Source organism: Eptatretus burgeri, chromosome 11 (assembly GCF_056783735.1).
Source record: "Eptatretus burgeri isolate ZD-2024b chromosome 11, Ebu_testis_v1, whole genome shotgun sequence".
NCBI lineage: Eukaryota > Metazoa > Chordata > Myxini > Myxiniformes > Myxinidae > Eptatretus > Eptatretus burgeri.
The window spans coordinates 22,996,090-23,016,089 of record NC_140971.1 but is presented as its reverse complement, the minus strand read 5'-3'; the positions used below and the strand labels follow the sequence as shown (position 1 = coordinate 23,016,089).

The following is a 20,000-nucleotide window of genomic DNA, read 5'->3' as shown; positions in this document are numbered from 1 at the left end:
CAAAATTTATATTGGAGCTGCTATACCAATGATGCAGTGCCCCACCATCTCCACCCCCATATATTAGGCAGGCATTTAATATTTGGCTGAGGTCCCGGTGAATGATAATGGTGAGATGTTTAACATCCATTAGTGAATGCTCGCATATGGGAGAGCCAGATTGATGTCTCTGGAAGTGATGGCAAACTTTGCGATGTGCTGTCTGCAAAGCACCAGGTTGACATTTTGCAGTCGGAAACTAATTATTCCAATACCGGGTCAATAATCTTTCTTTATTGAATGTAAAGTCGCCATTGATGTCATCACTTGCTGTTTGGTACAATTGGTAATGGGTACGTAATATTCGTTTGTTTCTGGAATACTAATGAACAATAAATAATTCAACTTCAATTTATTCCGAAATGTCAAATATTTTTTATCCTTGAGGCAGAAGCTTCAAAAATATCCAAATCCCATCGTTGCCAATCAAAGTAAGGGCTATATATTTATTACATACAAATATTTTGGCCCTGACTACCATATTCTCCCCCTGTCCACATCATGTACCTACTGGCTTGTAGCCTCCACCCAGACCCCCGCTGCCCCCGCAATGATCATACAGGTGTTTGACACCATTCAATAACACACATCCTTTGTTCATTTATAAATCCAGCAATTGGCCCATTGGTAATAGGATGATGGTGTTAGCTTCCAATCTGACCAAGCAAAACAAAAGATGGCATTGTTTTTAACGACTTGCATCACCAACACACATTTGAAGGTAAGACGAGTGCCATCCCTCATTTCATGGGTCCGTCACCATAAAATAACACCCTTGGGCAATGAGTGGGGAAATTAAGAAACGTGTTGATGGCATTTCCTTGCGTGACCCTGGCCGAGAATTCGACCATTCCTCTGGGCTGGCCAAGAAGCTGGAATGTACAAGTAGGTAAAATATAGATACTCCATCCTGGGAGGCTTCATTGGTTACTTTGGATGTGAACGTGAAGTATAAACGGGCATAACAGTTCCTTTCATGGCATATTTTGATAATTTGATCAAAAGTATGCATCAGAGATACTTTTGGGCCAACCTTCAAAATTATGAAGTTTTGCACACAGAATAACCTAATTGTACTGATTAGGAAATAACATTTGCACACAACTTGTGGCAAGACACATAGAACCTTATTATACAGCCCTAGACGACGCTATGTCAAATTTAACTTTGCAATTTTATTATTATGACTCACAAAGTGCTGTGCTGTCATTTCCCCTCTCATGCTTCTCTCTCTCCTTCATTCCCCTGACAGATAGCAAGTGCATCCCAGCCTCCCTCTATCCCTCCTCACCTGTCCCCCGGCCTTCGTGATGTTGCTCTACGCACTCTTGAAATCGAGCCACAGGAGCGACCTTCTACCCGAGATCTTCTCAAGCACCCAGCATTTCAGCCATGGTAGTGCATCGAGATGTGACCAAAATTAATGATGCTTTAAACCGGGCACCGTGCACTTCCTAAAGCAGGTGCCTGTGTGAGCCATACAGGTTTCAGGTGATGCACGCGTTGAACGTGATAATCTGCCATTGCTATTTCTCAAGAAGCAGTAGACGTAGGACAGCTCACTCAAGTCAAACACTGCAAGGACATTTCCATCCATCTGTCCAATTAGCTTGCAAGATAGTCTGGGTGCCATGTTGGGTAAAATAGGCCATTGGTGAGGACATTGCACAGTGCTTATATTGGAAGTGTGTGTTGATGAGAATTATAACGGAAAGTGAAAGCATATTCCGAATATTTGATGGCTCGTAAATGGTTCAGGATTGAAACTAAAGACTTTTTAAATTGCAGGAAAGTTTTTTTTTTTTTTAAGTAATCTAAACCATGAAAAATATAATTCAGTCTGTAGTACAGTTCAATGGTAATGTGCTTAAATTGCTTCGTCTGCGTTTGAACCCCGAGGAAATCACATCTCACTATAACTGCTGTTTGCATTATGAAGTAAGGGGCGTTTTCAGCAAGCTGCCCTGTGCTATGATTTGTAAAATTAGGCCTTTAGGCTTGTAGAATGAAGAACTAGTCTTGCTTGTGAAGGCTCATGCTCTTTTGCTCCGACAAAGGGATAACGCCCAAAATGTCAGCCTGTCCTTGCTTCCCACACCAGTTGGCATGCCTTCCATCAACGTCCTGTTGATTCCATCCATGGGCTATTAACATAACACAATTTTAACATCCTGTTTGAATCTATTAGACAAGTGAAAGTGTAAGAGGGGAAGAGGTATCGCCGTGCCCACAAAAATGATACATCCAACAATCAACAGGTACTGCATCTGTTAAAACAATAAGAAAATGAGAACAATTTGGATATGCACAAACTTGATGGGCCAAATGGCTTCTTTGGGTGTTTGAATTTTGTTCTCATTCCCCTCCTTATCCCCTCCCACCTCCTGGCAGAAGCTTCACACATAGGATCCCAATAGCTCAAATGTGAGCATTTCCATATCTCAGAATTTACTCCAGACAGGTTGTTCCTGACTTGAGTAAATTTGTAGAGGAGACCTCACTCAGGGCAGGAACTTAGAATTTTGCCAGGGTACCAGCATGCAATGGCCTCCTCTTTTCAAAAGGCGTCGTGGGGTATTTCACGTCCTCCAGCGCATGCTAGTGGATGGCACACTGGCCTTATCCTCTCCTAAACACTGCACACATTGATTCAACTCCCTACCAAAAAAGCAGAAGAGTGACAATTTATAGTCAGATTGGGAATCAAACTCGGACGAAAAGGCGAGTCCTCTATCTCTGAGCTATCCTGTCAACCCCAAGTACTACACTTGCCCCTTTCATGAAATGCAGTTTTGGGTGGTCGCGTCACGAGACTACCCTTATTCTCAGGTTTTCCGTCTGTAGGTATGTATGTAATGGACAGCTCTGGAGGCCAGAGGAGTCAACCGATTTTGATAAAACTTGACTGGTAGGTTCAGACCAGGATCTAATTGTATGCTTTTGAGTACAGTTGCTATGGACGCCACCGTTGCCTTGCAACGGGACTTTGAAATTTTTGAAAAAATCCGAACAAATATATATTTTTAGAAAATCAAAAATCGGCTTCCGTGCTTTTATGCGCACTATAATCAACCTCTTTGTCAAAAAATTTCAGCCCGGTCCGTCAAAAACTGTATGACTAGTATGAAATTATATAGCGACCACCCATGTCGCCTACCGGCTTGTCTGTGTGTTTGTTGTACATGATCGCCCTCTCACGACAGTCTGTGGCAATGGTTTGCTAAAAAACGAAATGCATGAAAGGGGAGAGATAAGGCAAACCAGCTGGAGAAATGTTGATGCTCACAAGGGAATCACAACAATTGAGATAGAAAGATCTGGAAATGAAAATTTTAATTTCAAAGAGGTAAAGTTGGTGCTACGGTGGATTTCTTTCAAATATGGTGATTTTTCAGGTGTACGGTTTAATACATCGTAATCATGAACTTGGAAAAGCATCGCAATGTGAGGTTATTAATCTCCATCATTGTCACCATCATTACCATGCCTTTGAGCTTCGTCCGAGGTATGAGCTTAGTTTTCCCGCCCATGAACCCACACGTCTCGTCAATGACTAAGGCAAATAGTTAGATAAAAGCAAGTCATCCTCCTTGTTCATATACAGAACAAGGCTATGGGGTAGCATCATTGGCTGAGGGCATGGCTGTACTGCTGATGAGGGATTCAAACCTTCTGCTGGTTAGCACAGGAAATGGTAATTTGTTCATGGCACCAGCGATAGCTCGCCTATTCTTCAGAAAGGACACCATGGGATCTTTAATGTCTACCAACATTTGCCGGCAGACAGGAATCCCAGTTTAACGTCCATCCGAGGGACGGCACGCACACTGATGAACCACCGAACCTGTGAAACACCAGGATGACCGTTTATAGAGCTGGGTCGGGATTCAAACCCAGGCGAGACAGCTTACAGGTGTGTGCATACCTCTCGGCCACCCTGTCAGCCCAAAGCAAGCAATAAACCAATCAGATTACAATAATTAATGAGATACAGTCTGCTAAGCAAATGAGCATGTAACACAACTGGGAATAGCCAATCACACAGTAAAAGCAATCCTGTGGAACAAATATAACATGACCAATCACACACAGGCTTTCCAAAGATGTGTACTCTATCTAGCCTTTGTTATTATCCTAAAACTTGTCCTCAAAATCACCCCAAAAAACTTCCGGCTCATCCTCTTTAATACGTAGTATAGTAATCTGATGTAAATGATGACTGTCACTCATAACAGTATTAAACTTCACTCATATTGTCACAAGATACATGGTAGAGAAATTAAGGGAGTTGATACCAGGTTTCTTATTTCAGGCATTGTAGAAGCGGTCCCTGTTTTGATGTCAATGGGTTTATATGCTTTCTTGGTCTCTAAAAAATGTAACAAAGATATCTTGAGAAAACGTGGGAGGGTTAAATGAAACTGCATTGTCCACTGTTTCGCAGTTTTCTGTACATCGGTCTGTTTATGTTGTCTTACTATATGGACTACATCTATCATGGCAAATCGATGAATCCGGATAGGTAAACCCGCTCATGTTGATTGGACCATTAACTCTTAAACTACCCCGGGGCTTTCAACAAGCACCTCTCGCTTCAACTATTGGTTCTAACAACCCAGATTCCCGTCGCCTGTGTTGGTGTCCTCACAATTTCGGGCCTCACCCCCTAATTTTCTTTCCGTGCCCTCACACGGTGTCATGGCTGGGACGCGTGGCTCCCCTTGGCAGGCACTACCCTCTGCCGATTCTCCGACGATGGCACCCCTGGGCACTACACTGCCTCCGAGCCTACCAGCTCCCTAAACACCAGGGAGTGCCCTCCATGGCAACTCCCCTGAAACGCTCACGTGGCAGGCTGGCTTCCCGGGCCCCTTTCCGAAGGTCACCCGTGCCCACAACACTGCCCACGCGGCTAAGGGCGCCCCGGGCCCCCGCATCATGCGGGCGCACCCGTGCCCACTACGCCATCCCGGCCCCCCATGGGCCCTTGGCCTCTTACGGCCGACTAGCCTGGTGCCCGGGGTACCCACTCAGCGATACTCACCTTTCGCAGCCACGCTCCCAGCCCGTCAACAGGGCTCCTGCACCCCTCCAAACGGGTTTCGAGCCTACTTTCCCACCAACAACAAAACGACTTCAATTTTTGTTAATTTGACTAACCCCCTAACTCACTCTACACTGACCCTGGGGTCCCTTGGGCGGGAGCCACTCCTCCCCCCAATCACTCATCGCACCATGCGTTCCACATTCGCTCCATACACACAGACCCGCTGGCCTCACTCACTCATGTTTCCATTCATTTCGCACTTCAACTCGCACACCGCTGAACTCTGCCATCCTTCTGCTTACTACATCCCCTAACTACCTCGTGCTCCCACGTCGTCCCTTAAACTACAGCAGGTTCCATTTAACACTACGTAGCTAAGCTACGTCCCCTCTACACATTCAAAGTCTGTCACTGTCTTCTAAATTATTCCCATCTCTCCATTTCCCAACCTAAAGCTCAACTAAAATCCCCCTAACTAATCCATTCCACGGGCCCCATGAGGACTTACCCCTGCCCCATGGAGCCGGTCAAACTAAGCTAACCCTTCCCCCGAGCCAGTGTCATCCTGTGCGCTGGCCAGGGGGTCTTCCACCCCTTGCCCGGGAATCCTGTTCACCCGAAAGCGAGGCTTGCTTTTTTTTTATTGCGCAGCACCAGCGTGGAAACTCGCAACTTGCGCACCAGCGCGCCAATTCACAGCCGCGCACCTTTGGCGTGACGTCATGGCAGCTGTTTGCGTCCCTCATCCCTCATGAACGGTACCATCCGGCAGGGATTCACCCTCCTGCCAGATTTCAACCATTCACGCAGCCATGACGTCACCCGGCTCATAAAAAAACACAAGCCTCACGTCTCGAGGGGTTCGCCACGCGAACACATGTGCTCTGCCCGTTGGAGCTTCACACACCCGCCCGCGTGGAGAACCTGTCCGGTCCGAATCCGAAATCCTGCCTAAACTTTGTCCGTCCGCGGGATCGGCAACATTCACCGCTGGCGTTTCCGGACCGGGCTTCACTCCCGCAAGCGAGCACGTGGCGGCCTCGTGCGTAACACGGCCCGAACCTCGCGCTCGCTGCTGTGTAAACCTGGCACGGTCCCCACAATAGCTACAGCCGCTACTCGGCCTTTGTCTCTCAATTGTCGTTGTCGTTGCCATTCAAACCACACACACACCTGCGTGTTATGACGCCCAGACTGCACTCCATTAAACTCACCCCGGGAGACGCGGCTGCATGTTCACACATGCCAACTAACATCTCCCTTACATACCGCTCTCTCACACACACGGTCTCCCTTGCACTCGGCCGCTCACTCACTCGTGCCATTTCCCTTACACAAACCATTCCACTCACACACGCGGGGGCACTCGCCCGCGGTGCCTCATCCACACACGGCGTGCTGGGAAGCACGCTCTCCGGCACACTCGCGACCACATCACTCACACACGGGATCGCTTCCACACCTTGCACCACACACACCGGGACAACCACATTGGGGATTCGTGTCCCCACAAGGGGTTCCAGGGCCTCTATACCCCCCAAGCTCTCCGTGCACCTGTCCACAGCACCCATCCCCTCGAACTCGCAAAGCACGACCGAACCCGCCTGGTCGTGACTCGCTTCAAGGGAGCATAGCGGCTCCCTCCGTTCCCGAAGGAGGCCATCCAACTGCTCGCACCGGGTCCCGACACGTTCTGCGAGCTCACCCCCATTATCCTCCACTACCCCTGTGTGTGTGTGCTCGTCTTCAATCCCGTCCAATTCACCCTCTATCTCCCGTGTCTCTATTATTTCCGTCTCTTCCCTTGTTATCTCCCTTGTCTCAACGACTATTTCTTTTCTCCTTTCCGTCGTCACCTCGTGTCTCGTCTCACACGTTTCGGTCACCCCATTTAATTTTTCCCTCTCGGTCACCGTCACTTCTTCCGTCACCTCCACGCTTCTCGCCCAACACGTCCCCCGAATTTTTTTTTGTTCCCACCTTCACCGCGGGCCTGGCAGCCGTTGCACTCCCCCGTGCTCGTTCGTTCCCACACGTGGCGTCGCCATTGCGCACTCCGTTGTCCACGCTTCACTGCCTTCATGCCCGCCTGCAGGCTTCGGCCGATTTGCTGCAACTCACCCCGCATTTTTTTCATTTCTTCCTTCATTCCGTTTTTTATTTCGTTTGTGTTTGTATCCATCTTTCCGTTCATGCCTTTTATTTCGTTTTTCATTTCGTTATTTATTCCTTCCATTTTGAGTGCGTTTCCATCCATTTTCGCATTCATTGCCGCCAGCATGGCGCATAGCTGGGCCATGTCGGGTGCACTCGGCTGAGCCGATTCGGCCAGGATCGGGGGGTTTTGGCGGAGGGGGGGGGGAGGTGTCATACACCGCGGCCTCTGCCGCTGCCACGCCCATTTCGGATTCTGGGTTCGGTTGGGGGAGTTCTTGTTCCTGCACAACCAACATTTCCTGCTCAGGGTCTCCATCCTGGGCCATGGATTCTAACAATTCTACATCCATTTCTAATACTCCCGGCTCCCGCTCGCCTTGAGACTCCATCTTATTTCTCGTAAGGGGTTAATTTAAATTGCTCGTAATTTGGAGGGAACCGGGGGTCGCTCCTCTCACCCCTGGACCGATTCCCCGTGAATTTAGCTTGGAGGCGGGAGGGATTCGAATCCCACTCCCGGACACCAGTGTTGCGAATTCGCGCCCACCGGCATGCGATCGGCCGCTCGACTCGAATGGCGGCCGCCTCGCCCACCGGAACGGACAATTCTGGCGTGACTCTCTCGGAACAACGCCGGGAGCTAGTCACGGGTGGGGGTTTAACCCCACCATGACCGTGCCAATTGCCCATCCGCGCAGGATAGGGTTGCTCGCCAAATTCGATCTACCTAAGTACTTGCGTGATTGGTCGACCGGGCGATGCGATCGTACCTCGCCGCAGGCTGACTCCGGACACGAACCGCTTAAGCGGTCCGTTCCGTGCTACAGTGCTAACCGAGCGGTGTTATCGTCGGCCTCGACGGTTCCGATTAATTATCGGGCGTTTTAAGCCCACTACGAACCCTTTTACGTGAAGCAGGATGGAGGGTCAATAAAGAAAAGACGAAGCGAAACGGGAAAACAGTTCACACAATTCACATTTATTACGTGACACACGGAGAGCATACATATACAGCCAAACAGTCAAAATGCACATATAGCAGTTACAACAAAAGAAACGACGCAGAGTTACTACCGACTACGCGCACACACGGCAACACTTATACAGTTCTACTTTACAGACGGCGCCAACACACATTTACTCAAAAGCAAATAAAAGAAGCCACCTTCATAGACAAGGGGGCAGACGGGCCTGTAGGCCAATATGCGTGCGTGACCTGAAGGAGCAGCCTGGAGGCGGGGCCAAGCCGCACCTTACTGATTGGACGGATCAGAAGTGGGCGTGTAGCGTTCTTGATCCGAATTCTCCCTCGGAAAGGCCGCTATTTGCACTCGCGGCTCGGTGCGTATCTTGAATGAGCCCAAGACAGCCCGACGCTCAGTGTTCACAGGTGGTGTGGGAATGGCCGTAGAAGGAGAGAGGTGAGGGTGGTGGAGGGTTTTTGGTGGTGGTTTGATGGTTATGGCGGTTGAGACGTGGTTGGTTCAAAATAAAGATAGAACAGAAAAACGGCTATCTCAAAGCGTCGCAGCCCGAATGAATCACATAAATTCCCTCTAAACAACGGGTTTGGGGCTAACTACACGTGTACTTAGAGTTATCTCACCTACGGGCCCTGAATGGTGGTTTGCGAATTTCCACAGCCGTAACAATATCATGCCAGCCCATATTTGGCCACATTACAATAGAAGATAATCATATTTCCTCAACAAAATAATGCATCACAATCATACTTGCAAAGTTTGGAGTTTAAAAAACTGTCAGCTTTCCAACTCTAAGCAGTTTGTTGTTCACCATCCTTTCCTGGCAACCAACATCATTTGCATGTCCAATACAGTCAGTTCTCAAATCTGTTCGAATAACACCCAATAATTACTCTGTGCTTCAGAAGCTTGCACCCAATAAAGATTTAGTTTCCATTTTTGTGCTTGTGAATTCCCACAAGAACAAAACCATAACATGCAGGCTGCCTGGTGTGTGAGGGTGGATTTTGGGATCAAATTCAAATTCACTTACGCTGTTGACACTGAATGATTTCTGTTAGAATTCAGGCACAATACGGGACTTTTGAAGTGATGTATAACGCTAATGAGGCCTTGCGTGTACGCGCTGTGTGTGCGTTTACAGTGACCTGTTTCTGTCTGCCAGGCTTTTTTAACCTGCCGTTATAATGATAATTCTAATAATAATAATAATAATACCATTCCTTTCATGCCATAAAGGTACATTGGGCTGCCGAGGTAGTTTAATTGGCAAGGAGTACAGTCCTGGACGGGTCGCCACTCCGACACAGGTTACCCCGAATGGTTATTACCCCAGTACACTGGGACTCATTTCACTGACCTCAGAAGGATGGCAAGCTGAATCAACCTTACCTGGTGTTAATTCAACAGTCAACTGGGGCTCAAACTCAGGACCCGAAGTTCCCAAGCTGGCTACCTTAACCGCTAAGCCAACACCAGGCTTAACCTGCTGTCACTGACACAAAATCTGTAATTCAAACAGTCTTTCAAACATAATTTCCATCATTTAAACGAAAGAGTGGCAATTTCAAAATGGTTAACTGTTGTGTTCCTGGATACAAATCGGACTCACGAAATTATAGGAAATATGAAATATATCCGTGGATATGAGGTGTTGAGTTCTTATAATTTCCTGTTAATTGAAGTGTACACACACGTACGTAGGTACACACACACACACACACACACACACACACACACACACACACACACACACACACACACACACACACTTCTTTTCGCAATAGATGAAAAATACAGTATGTATAACTTCTCTTGTGGACTTAGAACCAAACAAACCATTTATATTGAGAACAGCCCTCACAGCTCTCCGACATGATACATCTGGCACACACGTGAATACTCACTCCCTCAAGTTGTTCTCCCTGTCTTAAGCTTTGTGCATTTTCAAGTCGTGAACACAAGCTTTGTCGAAGAGTTGGTAACCATTACTTTGTTGGTAATGTTTCACAGCATCATCTTCCCAATTGCAGACATCCATTAAATAAATAACCAAGCCTGCCATGTCCACAAGAGGCAATCCCACAAGGTTCAAAGTCCAATCAATGGTGGCAATAGTTGGAGGTTTGGGTAGAACATGCCCGTCCACAGTTTGGGCCTTGCACGTCCAGCCGACATTGTCAGGAGTTTTTGCAGTACGGGCAGCTGCAACATCTCAACCCTCTCAACCCTGAGAAAGTTCTCCAACTCTTTTGTTATGCAGATACACACCTCTTTCTGTCAGATACTTTTCCAAGTATTTTGGCTTCTATTTGAAGCTTTATGAGCAATTTTAGATAACAATCCTTATCCATCTCGCAGACACAATCGTCGCTCACATGCCCCAATCAACATTGTTGCTAAGGGGTTCGCGCATGCGCACTGAGCATTCTTGGGTGGATTGCTTCACTTCAAAAGTCCGGTATTCTGTGTAGGAAGCGATAATGGCATTACGATGGGAAAGGCATTTTATGGTAGCTGTGACGGCAAATAATTAAAAATCGATGCAACTGTCGCACAAATCCAACAAATCAAAGATAACACAGTCTGCCAAAATAGAATGCAACAGTCTGCCCTTTCGTGTGTCAAAATTACTACCTGATCTCTCTCACCCCTTCTTCGTATCGTCACCAAGTCTCATGGGTATAATTAAGTAATACAATTCTGATTCGGTCTCAAAATATACTTTTAACTTTTATTCTGCTCGGCCCAAAGTGGACTTTGGTCAAAGCGTTCATCTTGCCGGATAATGTCGCAGCATTTCGGTGGATGGTACTTCAACCCCAAACACAGCATTGTTGTTATATCAATTTACTATGGTTGTCACATTGGTAGTGTTGTTGTTGTTTATTGTTGTTGTCCTCGCATCATTTCAAAATGCCATTCCATCCCATCACCCATCCTTGACAGGTATATCCGCTATTATTAATGCTACAAAAGGCACAATTAATAATGATGCCAGAGGTTAGAAATTAAAAAAATATATATATATTTTGCTAAAAGAAATTGTCATGATTAATACGGTCACTTTATAATCTCAGATAATTATTTCTGATTTTGATTTTTAACAATTGTTGTTTTGACAATCGCATGGGTAAAAGGACTATTGTAACGTCATAGCAACAGGTTTTGCAAACCTCACAAAGAATACCTTTGTCTGTATGTATTAATTAATTGAACCAGAACCAGATGTCATTAAGGACTTGTTCCTTCACCCAAAATATATATAGTTTATATCTATAGCCCACCCAAACACTTGATTTTAAAGTTTCTTCCTTTTATTCCCATAATTTGAATCCCATTGTGGATCGATTGACTTGTAGCATGTCAAGTTTTACATTTTACCATTTGCTTTACCTGCACATGAAATCCCATAATTATGGCTGTACTGTATCTCAACTACCTGGCTTCAGTCATGGTAGAATTTGGGATTGGTTGCCCTTCGTAGTCAAAGAATGCTGTTCACATTAAAAATGTGAATCACTTGGTCAGCTTCTTTATGGTGCAGAAGCTGCTGCCTAGAGAGAGCAACCACACTCGAAGATAGTAAGCAGTGTACCCTAGTGTCAAGGAACCACCAAGAAGACTAGACCACTTGCTGCAGCAATTTTGAGTTTGTTCAAGGTGCCGGGAATAACTCGCCAACCCTTGGGTAGGATATTTAAATCTCCAATGACAGTCGTGCTGGCACACGTGTCCGCCAAGTTAATTCGTCCCTCCATTGGATGGCACACACATTGATGCCTCACCCATTATGTGAAACACCAGGGCGACAGTTTATAGCTGGGTCGAGTTTTGAACCCAGGCGAGACAGCTCAGATGCAGAGTGTGAGTGACTCTAAGCTGTCCAATCATCCCCCAGTAGTGGTAGAAATATTAAAACAAAATATACCAGGGTTTTTTCCCTACAATTATGTTCCGAAAATTTTAATAAACGACATATTTCATAAAAGTGTATTGTATCACCTTAACATTTGTATTTTGTTTTGTTTTTTGAAATAAAATATTGTATATTAAAATCATTTTTAAGTTACCTGTTGTGATATTTGTTTTTCATATATTTATTTTTACAGTGATCCAAAACTCTTAAAGGAGACTGTACATAAATCACACATAGGTGAACAAAGGGTGTCTCTTCGAGTGGGCCTTAAGACGACCCACCTCGACGAAGGTCAAACTCTGAATTAGGAACCATTGGTGGTGGTTTAGTTTCTGCAGGGCTTCAGGAGCCTTGCCATTTTCAATCACCTATGTCGGGGTACTGGGGATTGTTTTTGTTTATGCCGCAGGGGGCTGCTTATGTTGCTTTGCACTTGGCACGTTCTCCACGTTCCATCCATCAACTAAAATTTAAACAATTTTATTTTATGTTGATTACTTGGTTAATAGTAAACATGATCAAAAATACAGACCCCTGAATGATCAGTATGTGATTTCAACCTGAGGTTGCAGCATCATGAGATGAGTGCTCAGATGTCAGCACCAAACAGGACAGCCTGGAGTTGTATTGTTGTGGAAATGGCTTCTCGGGGTTAAGATTGCAGAGCTTAGCAATAGTTTAAGCCTGGTGTTGGCGCAGTGGTTAGGGCAGTGGCTTGGGACCCAAAAGGTCCTGAGTTGAAGCCCCGTTGGGACACTGAATTAATATGTGTGTATATATATATACCAAGGCGAAAACACCAGGGGGTTGACTCAGCCTGCCATCCTTCCGAGGTCGGCGAAATGAGTACCAGTTGTACTGGGCCCGGTGTATGCCCCGGTTAGAATAGGTGTACCATATCCCTGTGTGTCGTAAGAGGCGACCAGGGTTGCGTCAGGAAGGGCATCCGGCATAAAAACCTATGCCAAATCATTATGCGGACAACAAAACGAATTTCCATACCGGATCGGTCGAGGTCCGGGTTACCAACGACTGCCACCGGTACCGGTGATCAGCAGGGTACCAGTGGAAATTGTGCTACTGCTGGGCAAAGGAGGAGAAGGAGACGGGGAAGGTGAGTCCGGAGGCAGTGGGAGAGGGGGAAGGGTAGAAGTGTGCAGGTGAGAATTGGAACTCTGAATGTTGGGACGATGACTGGCAAAGGGCGAGAGTTGGCTGATATGATGGAGAGAAGAAAGGTGGACATACTGTGTGTACAAGAGACCAAATGGATGGGGAGTAAGGCGAGGAGCATTGGAGGTGGTTTCAAACTGTTCTACCATGGTGTGGATGGGAGGAGAAATGGTGTCGGGGTAATCCTGAAGGAAGATTATGTCAAGAGGGTATTGGAGGTGAGGAGAGTGTCTGACCGAGTGATGAGTGTGAAGTTGGAAATTGAAGGGGTGATGATGAATGTCATCAGTGCATATGCCCCACATATGGGGTGTGAGATGGAGTATAAAGAAGATTTCTGGAGTGAGTTAGATGAAGTGGTGGAGAGAGTATCCAAGGATGAAAGAGTGGTGATTGGAGCAGATTTCAATGGGCATGTTGGGGAAGGGAATAAAGAGGATGAGGAGGTGATGGGTAGGTACGGTCTCAACAAGAGAAATGTGGAAGGGCAAATGGTGGTAGAGTTTGCAAAAAGAATGGAAATGGCAGTGGTAAATATGTATTTCAAGAAGAAGGAGGAACACAGGGTGACATACAAGAGTGGAGGAAAGTGCACACAGGTGGATTACATCTTAAGCAGGAGATGCAACCTGAAAGAGATTAGTGACTGTAAGGTGGTGGCAGGGGAGAGTGTAGCTCGACAGCATCGATTGGTGGTCTGTAGGATGACTTTAGAGGTGGGGTTGAGGAAGAGAGTGAGGGCTGAACCAAGGACCAGATGGTGGAAGCTGAAGGAGGAAGACTGTTGCGTGAAATTTAGGGAGGAGGTGAGACAGGCGTTGGATGGTGGCAAAGATGGGTGGGATTATTGGGCAACGACAGTAGAAGTTGTGAGGGAGATAGCTAGGAAGGTACTTAGTGTGACATCTGGACAGAGAAAGGAAGATAAGGAGACTTGGTGGTGGAATGAGGAAGTACAGGAAAGTATAAGGAAGAAGGGGTTGGTGAAAAAGAAGTGGGATAGTCAGAGAGATGAAGAAAGTAGGCAGGAGTACAAGAAGTGGCAGCGAAAGGCAAAAAGAGAGGTGGCAAAGGCCAAGGAAAAGGCATATGACGAGCTGTATGAAAAGTTGGATACAAAAGAAGGGGAAAAGGATTTATACCGATTGGCAAGACAGAGGGACCGAGCTGGGAAGGATGTGCTGCAGGTTAGGGTGATAAAGGACGCAAATGGGAATGTGCTGATGAGCAAGGAGAGTGTGTTGAGAAGGTGGATGGAGTACTTTGAGGAGCTGATGAATGAAGAAAATGAGAGAGAGAGAAGGTTGGAAGAGGTGGAGATAGTGAATCTGGAAGTGGGTGGATCAGTAAGGATGAAGTGAGGACTGCTATGAAGAAGATGAAAAGTGGAAAGGCGCTTGGCCCAGATGGTATACCAGTGGAGGCATGGAAGTGCTTAGGAGAGATGGCAGTGGGGTTGTTAACCAGATTGTTTAATAAAGTCTTGGAAAGTGAGAGGATGCCGGAGGAGTGGAGATTAAGTGTACTGGTTCCGATTTTCAAGAATAAGGGTGATGTGCAGAGCTGTGGAAATTACAGAGGGATAAAGTTGTTTAGCCACACAATGAAGTTGTGGGAAAGAGTAGTGGAAGCTAGGTTGAGAGGAGAGGTGATGATCTGTGAGCAGCAATATGGGTTTATGCCAGGAAAGAGCACCACTGATGCGATGTTTGCTTTAAGAATGTTGATGGAGAAGTATAGGGAAGGCCAGAAGGAGTTACATTGTGTGTTTGTGGATTTAGAGAAAGCTTATGATAGGGTGCCAGGAGAGGAGTTGTGGCATTGTATGAGGAAGTCGGGAGTGGTGGAGAAGTATGTGAGGATCGTGCAGGATATGTACGAGGACAGTGTGCAGCAGTGAGGTGTGCGGTAGGAATGACGGACCGGTTTAAGGTAAAAGTGGGATTGCACCAAGGATCGACTGAGCCCTTTCCTGTTTGCAATGGTGATGAACAGGTTGATGGACGAGATCAGACTGGAGTCCCCATGGACTATGATGTTCGCGGATGACATTATGATCTGTAGGGAGAGTAGGGAGCAGGCTGAGGCGAGCCTTGAGAGGTGGAGGTATGCACTGGAGAGAAGGGGAATGATAGCACTGAACAACAAAAATTTTTTACTGGAGATGTGTAAAGTGATTTAGACTAATTTGGGTACGCTGATTTCAAAAATCATAACCGTTTTGCTGTATCACGTCAGGATTTTCAGGAACAGAAATATTCCCATTGCCTAGAAGTCAGGATTTCAATGAAATTTACAAAAATTCATTTATTCATTTATTTCATCATGAATGCTTCAAAATTATAGAAATTACAGAAAAACTCCACTAGAATGTAATTAAAAATGCTTTAGGCATTTGGCTTTGCGTTTGTGCTGCTCTGTGTCAGTTTCACGATGCAGGAACCAGCAGAAATCGCCCATCATGTTCGGGTTGTGCCGCCCTTGGTAACGCGTCTCCATGAGTGAAATCTCTTGGTGGAATCGCTCGCCGTGCTCGTCCGAGACTGCTCCCAAGTTGTCAGGGAAGAAGTTCAGGTGCTGGTGTAGGAAATGGATTTTCAGGGACATCCTGGAGCCAAGTTTCCTGAAGGACTCCAGCAGCTGCTGCACTATTTCTTCATAGTTGTCCGCGCGCTCGTTCCCCAAGAAGTTGTCCGTCACAGCTTTGAAGCTCCTCCATGCTGCCAGCTCTTTGGGGTTGAGAGTTGTCGGAAAAGTTTCGTCCTTCATAATCTGTCGGATTTGCGGTCCAACAAAGACACCAGCCTTGATCTTGGCCTCCGACAAGGTGTTGCCAAACTTTTCCTTGAGGTATAAAAACCCACGCCCATTCAGATCCATTGCCCGTACAAAACTTTTCATCAAGCCGAGCTTTATGTGGAGTGGTGGAAGGAAAACCTTGGCTGGGTCGACAAGGGCGACATGCTTCACGTTGTGTCGACCAGGTACATGCTCTTTTCGCTCTTCCAAATCTTTCTTCGTCCAGTGATTCTTGTCGTCTCTGCTATCCCAGAGACAAAGGAAGCACATGTATTTCGTGTAGCCTGACTGCAGCCCTAACAACAGCGCCACCACTTTCAAGTCTCCGCAGATGTGCCAGTTGAAGTCATTGTACTTGATGGAATCAAGCAGCTGCCGCATAGTCTCATAGGTCTCTGTCATGCCGAACGCGTGAGCCAGTGGAACTGATGGTTTCTCGTTGCCAATGTGGAGCAAAACAGCCTTCAAGCTGTTCTTCCCCGAGTCGATGAAGAGGCGCCAGTCTGCAGGATCGTGATCACACCCAAGTTCTTTCAACAGACCGTTAATGTCACTGCAGAATGTCATCGTGTCTTCCATCTCAAAGAACTCAGCCATGTCTCTGTGACGTGCTCTGAACAAGGATATCTTGGTGTTAGGTTCAAGTAGATTCCACTGCTGCAGCCTTGATCCAAGCAGCTCTGCCTTCGCCTTTGACAGCGAGAGATCTCTTACAAGATCATTTAAGTCTCCCTGGTTCAGAAGGTGTGATTCTTGAGTGTCGGGTTCAAAAGGTTCATCATCACCATCCTCTTCACCACTGCTTACAGCTATGTTCTGATCAGCTGGAGGTGTTGGAACGGGGTTCTCGTCATCATGAGGCACAGGTTTACGAGCAGAGACGCAGTCAGCGTACTTGATGTGACCTTTATTCTTCTTGTTGAATCCGGCGATGCTTGTGCAGCAGAAATAACAATCATCATGATGATTCTGCGGCTCACGCCATATCATGGGCACCGCAAATGGCATGCTCGCGCGCTTGCCCACCAACCACTGAGTCAAGGTTGTGTGACAGCTTGTGCAGCAGATGTGTGGTGCCCAGCTCTGTTCTTGGTCCCCCACCTTACACCCGAAGTAGTGAAAGTAGGCGGCCTTCATTTTCACTGCTGTAGATATACTTCGCTGTTGATCTTTTTTGGTATACCGACCACAGACATAACAGAAGTTGTCAGGATGATTGGTACAGGAACGCCTACTCATCTTTATCTGAAAGAAAGAAATATAACACAAGTTAACAACAATTGTACGAAATAGACATGTTAAAGACATATGTAAATTTCATTGAAATCCTGACTTCTAGGCAATAGGAATATTTCTGTTCCTGAAAATCCTGACGTGATACAGCAAAACGGTTATGATTTTTGAAATCAGCGTACCCAAATTAGTCTTAATCACTTTACACATCTCCAGTAAAAAAAAAAAATTGAAATTTGTTGTTCAGTGTAGTCAGTCGGAGTAAGACGGAGTACATGTGCGTAAATGAGAGGGAGGGTGGTGGTATGGTGCGGTTGCAAGGAGTTGAGGTGGGGAAGGTGGATGGGTTTAAATACTTGGGATCAACTGTCCAAAGTAACGGAGAGTGTGGGAGAGAAGTGAAAAAGAGAGTGCAGGCAGGATGGAGTGGGTGGAGAAGAGTTGCAGGAGTGATTTGTGAGAGAAGGGTAGCTTTAAGAGTGAAGGGGAAAGTATATAAGATGGTAGTGAGACCAGCTATGTTGTATGGTTTGGAGGCGGTGGCACTAACAAAAAGACAGGAAGCGGAGCTGGAGGTGGCACAGTTAAAGATGCTGCGATTCTCGTTGGGAGTGACGAGGATTGACAGGATAAGGAATGAGTATATTAGAGGGACAGCGCAGGTAGGACGGTTTGGAGACAAAGTGAGAGAGGCGATATTGAGATGGTTTGGACATGTGCTCAGGAGGGAAGCGGAGTATATCGGGAGAAGGATGTTGAAGATGGAGCCGCCAGGTAGGAGGAGAAGAGGAAGGCCAAAGAAGAGGTTCATGGATATGGTGAGGGCGGACATGCGGGTGGTTGGAGTGTCAATGGAAGATGTGGAGGATAAAGCGAAATGGAGACGGTTGATCTGCTGTGGCGACCCCAAACGGGAGTGAGCCGAAAGAAGAAGAAGAAGAAGAAGCTCAGCAATAGTTATTTCTGTGGTGCATGTTTAGCAATATGCGTGAGGTAATTTAAATATGTCAATATTTGCATCGCAAACTGTTGTCTTCCCTTCCTGATGTTTGTGTCTAAAACCGCTTTTCCCTTCAACCCCCTTTAAAATGTTCCTTCCCTTGTAATCTGACTTGTATGTCCTTTATCAGGGGATTTGGCCTCACAACACCACAAAGGCGCAGGCTTTGCTGCAAAGGGGGACGTTTTGGCGTGAATGGTGAGTCCAGAGGCTCAATGGAGGGGTTCTCCTTGATTGATGGCCAAACCGCCAATCGTTACGGGGTGGGGCGGCATCCTGGGTTGGGGCATCATGGGAGAAAATAAAAGCTCGTGTGCATGTCCAGTCATTGTTCTCTCAACTCGCATCCAGCCAGTGTTTGTTTGTTGCAGTCCAGCTTCGTCCGGTTCACTGTTCCAGTTGAGAGTTCCTTGAGTTCAGAGCTCTGGCCTGACAGGGTCCAAGTGGATTCAAACGAGGTCCCAAGTACGGTGTGTCCAGTTTGCGAAGCCCGGGAGAGTTCGGGGTTCCCACCTCTTGCCTGCATGAGTTCGATGTGTGCTTGGCCTCCTGACAGGGTAGTGGAGTCGTTAGCTCCAGAGGGAGCTTGGTGGTGCCCCACCAGGCCGCAACTGGTATTTCAGTCCTGTTTTTTTCTTCTTATCTTCCTCCTGTGGTGCGATTGTGGACCCAATAAGCTTAACGTTAAGGACCTCCTGCTCAGAAGAAACTTGGGGTGCAGATTTCACATTGTAAATAGAATTGTGTATAAATTGTTCCTTGTTCTCCCTTCCCTGTTTATGAAAATGCACATTCATTCACAGAGTCTCCTCTGAGTTATTTTGAGTCAGCACGATCAATAAAACCATTTGGTTTTATCAGTCCTCCAAATGGTTAGCATCCATTTTATACTTCTCCCCCATCGAGCGTGATGATGGCCCATCCCCATGTCCTTGAGATGCCGATCAACCTGCTGCAACCACGAGGCACATGGTCGGCCTATTGGTATCCTCCACTCATGAGACTCCCTCACTGAGAGAATCTGGTGAACAGGATCAGCGTCAGGAAAACGAGCCACATGTCCATACAGCCGCAGTTGTCGCTCACGGACTATGCAGGTAACAAGTCTCATTTGAGTCCCTCTCAGCAACTGCTTGTTGGACACAAAGTCCGACCAGTGATAGCCAAGGATTCTCCAAAGAGACCTGGTACCAAAGGAGTTGAGTCATCGTCTCAGATCCCTGCTCAGAGTCCAAGTCTCACATCCATAGAGCATGACTGGAAACACCAAGGACCTGAAGACTCAGACTTTCGTCCTCCCGCACAGGTACCGGCAGCACCATACCCCATAATCCAGTGAATCCATGACTCCCCAGGCCCGACCCAGACATCTGTTGACCTCTCTGCTCTGAAACCACACACACAATTTCGATGAAACTTGACCAACAACCTTCAACCACAAGTTTGTTCACAGCATTAAAAAAAAAAAAAATCAGGGTCTCGGGGGACCTTGGGGGGGGGGGGTGAATGACTGTTGCTCCTGATCCAGGTGAGCTTCAAGACAGGTGGCCCTATTTTTTTAATAGCTTCCATGTTTCTTTATTTATTTACCATTGAGGGTCAAGTATGTTTGTCCAAGCCATAACTTTTCTACCAATTGAGATTTTGTCA

The 20,000-nt window shown here is 46.6% G+C and overlaps 2 protein-coding genes across 4 annotated transcripts in view; one reads left to right on the top strand and one right to left on the bottom strand.

Moving 5' to 3' along the window:
• The window catches only part of MAP3K1 (mitogen-activated protein kinase kinase kinase 1), a 139,437-nt gene extending 127,139 nt beyond the window's left edge, over positions 1 to 12,298 (top strand). The window contains exon 22 of the mRNA XM_085845545.1: positions 1,292 to 12,298. Coding sequence (XP_085701671.1) covers positions 1,292 to 1,438 — 147 coding nt within the window. The 3' untranslated portion in view covers positions 1,439 to 12,298. The remainder of the gene's footprint in view (positions 1 to 1,291) is intronic.
• LOC147016664 (uncharacterized) overlaps positions 9,941 to 20,000 on the bottom strand; it is a 132,390-nt gene continuing 122,330 nt past the window's right edge. For all 3 annotated transcript variants that reach the window (XM_085845549.1, XM_085845550.1, XM_085845548.1), the window contains one exon: positions 9,941 to 17,362. In XM_085845549.1, coding sequence (XP_085701675.1) covers positions 15,695 to 17,362 — 1,668 coding nt within the window. In that variant the 3' untranslated portion in view covers positions 9,941 to 15,694. The remainder of the gene's footprint in view (positions 17,363 to 20,000) is intronic.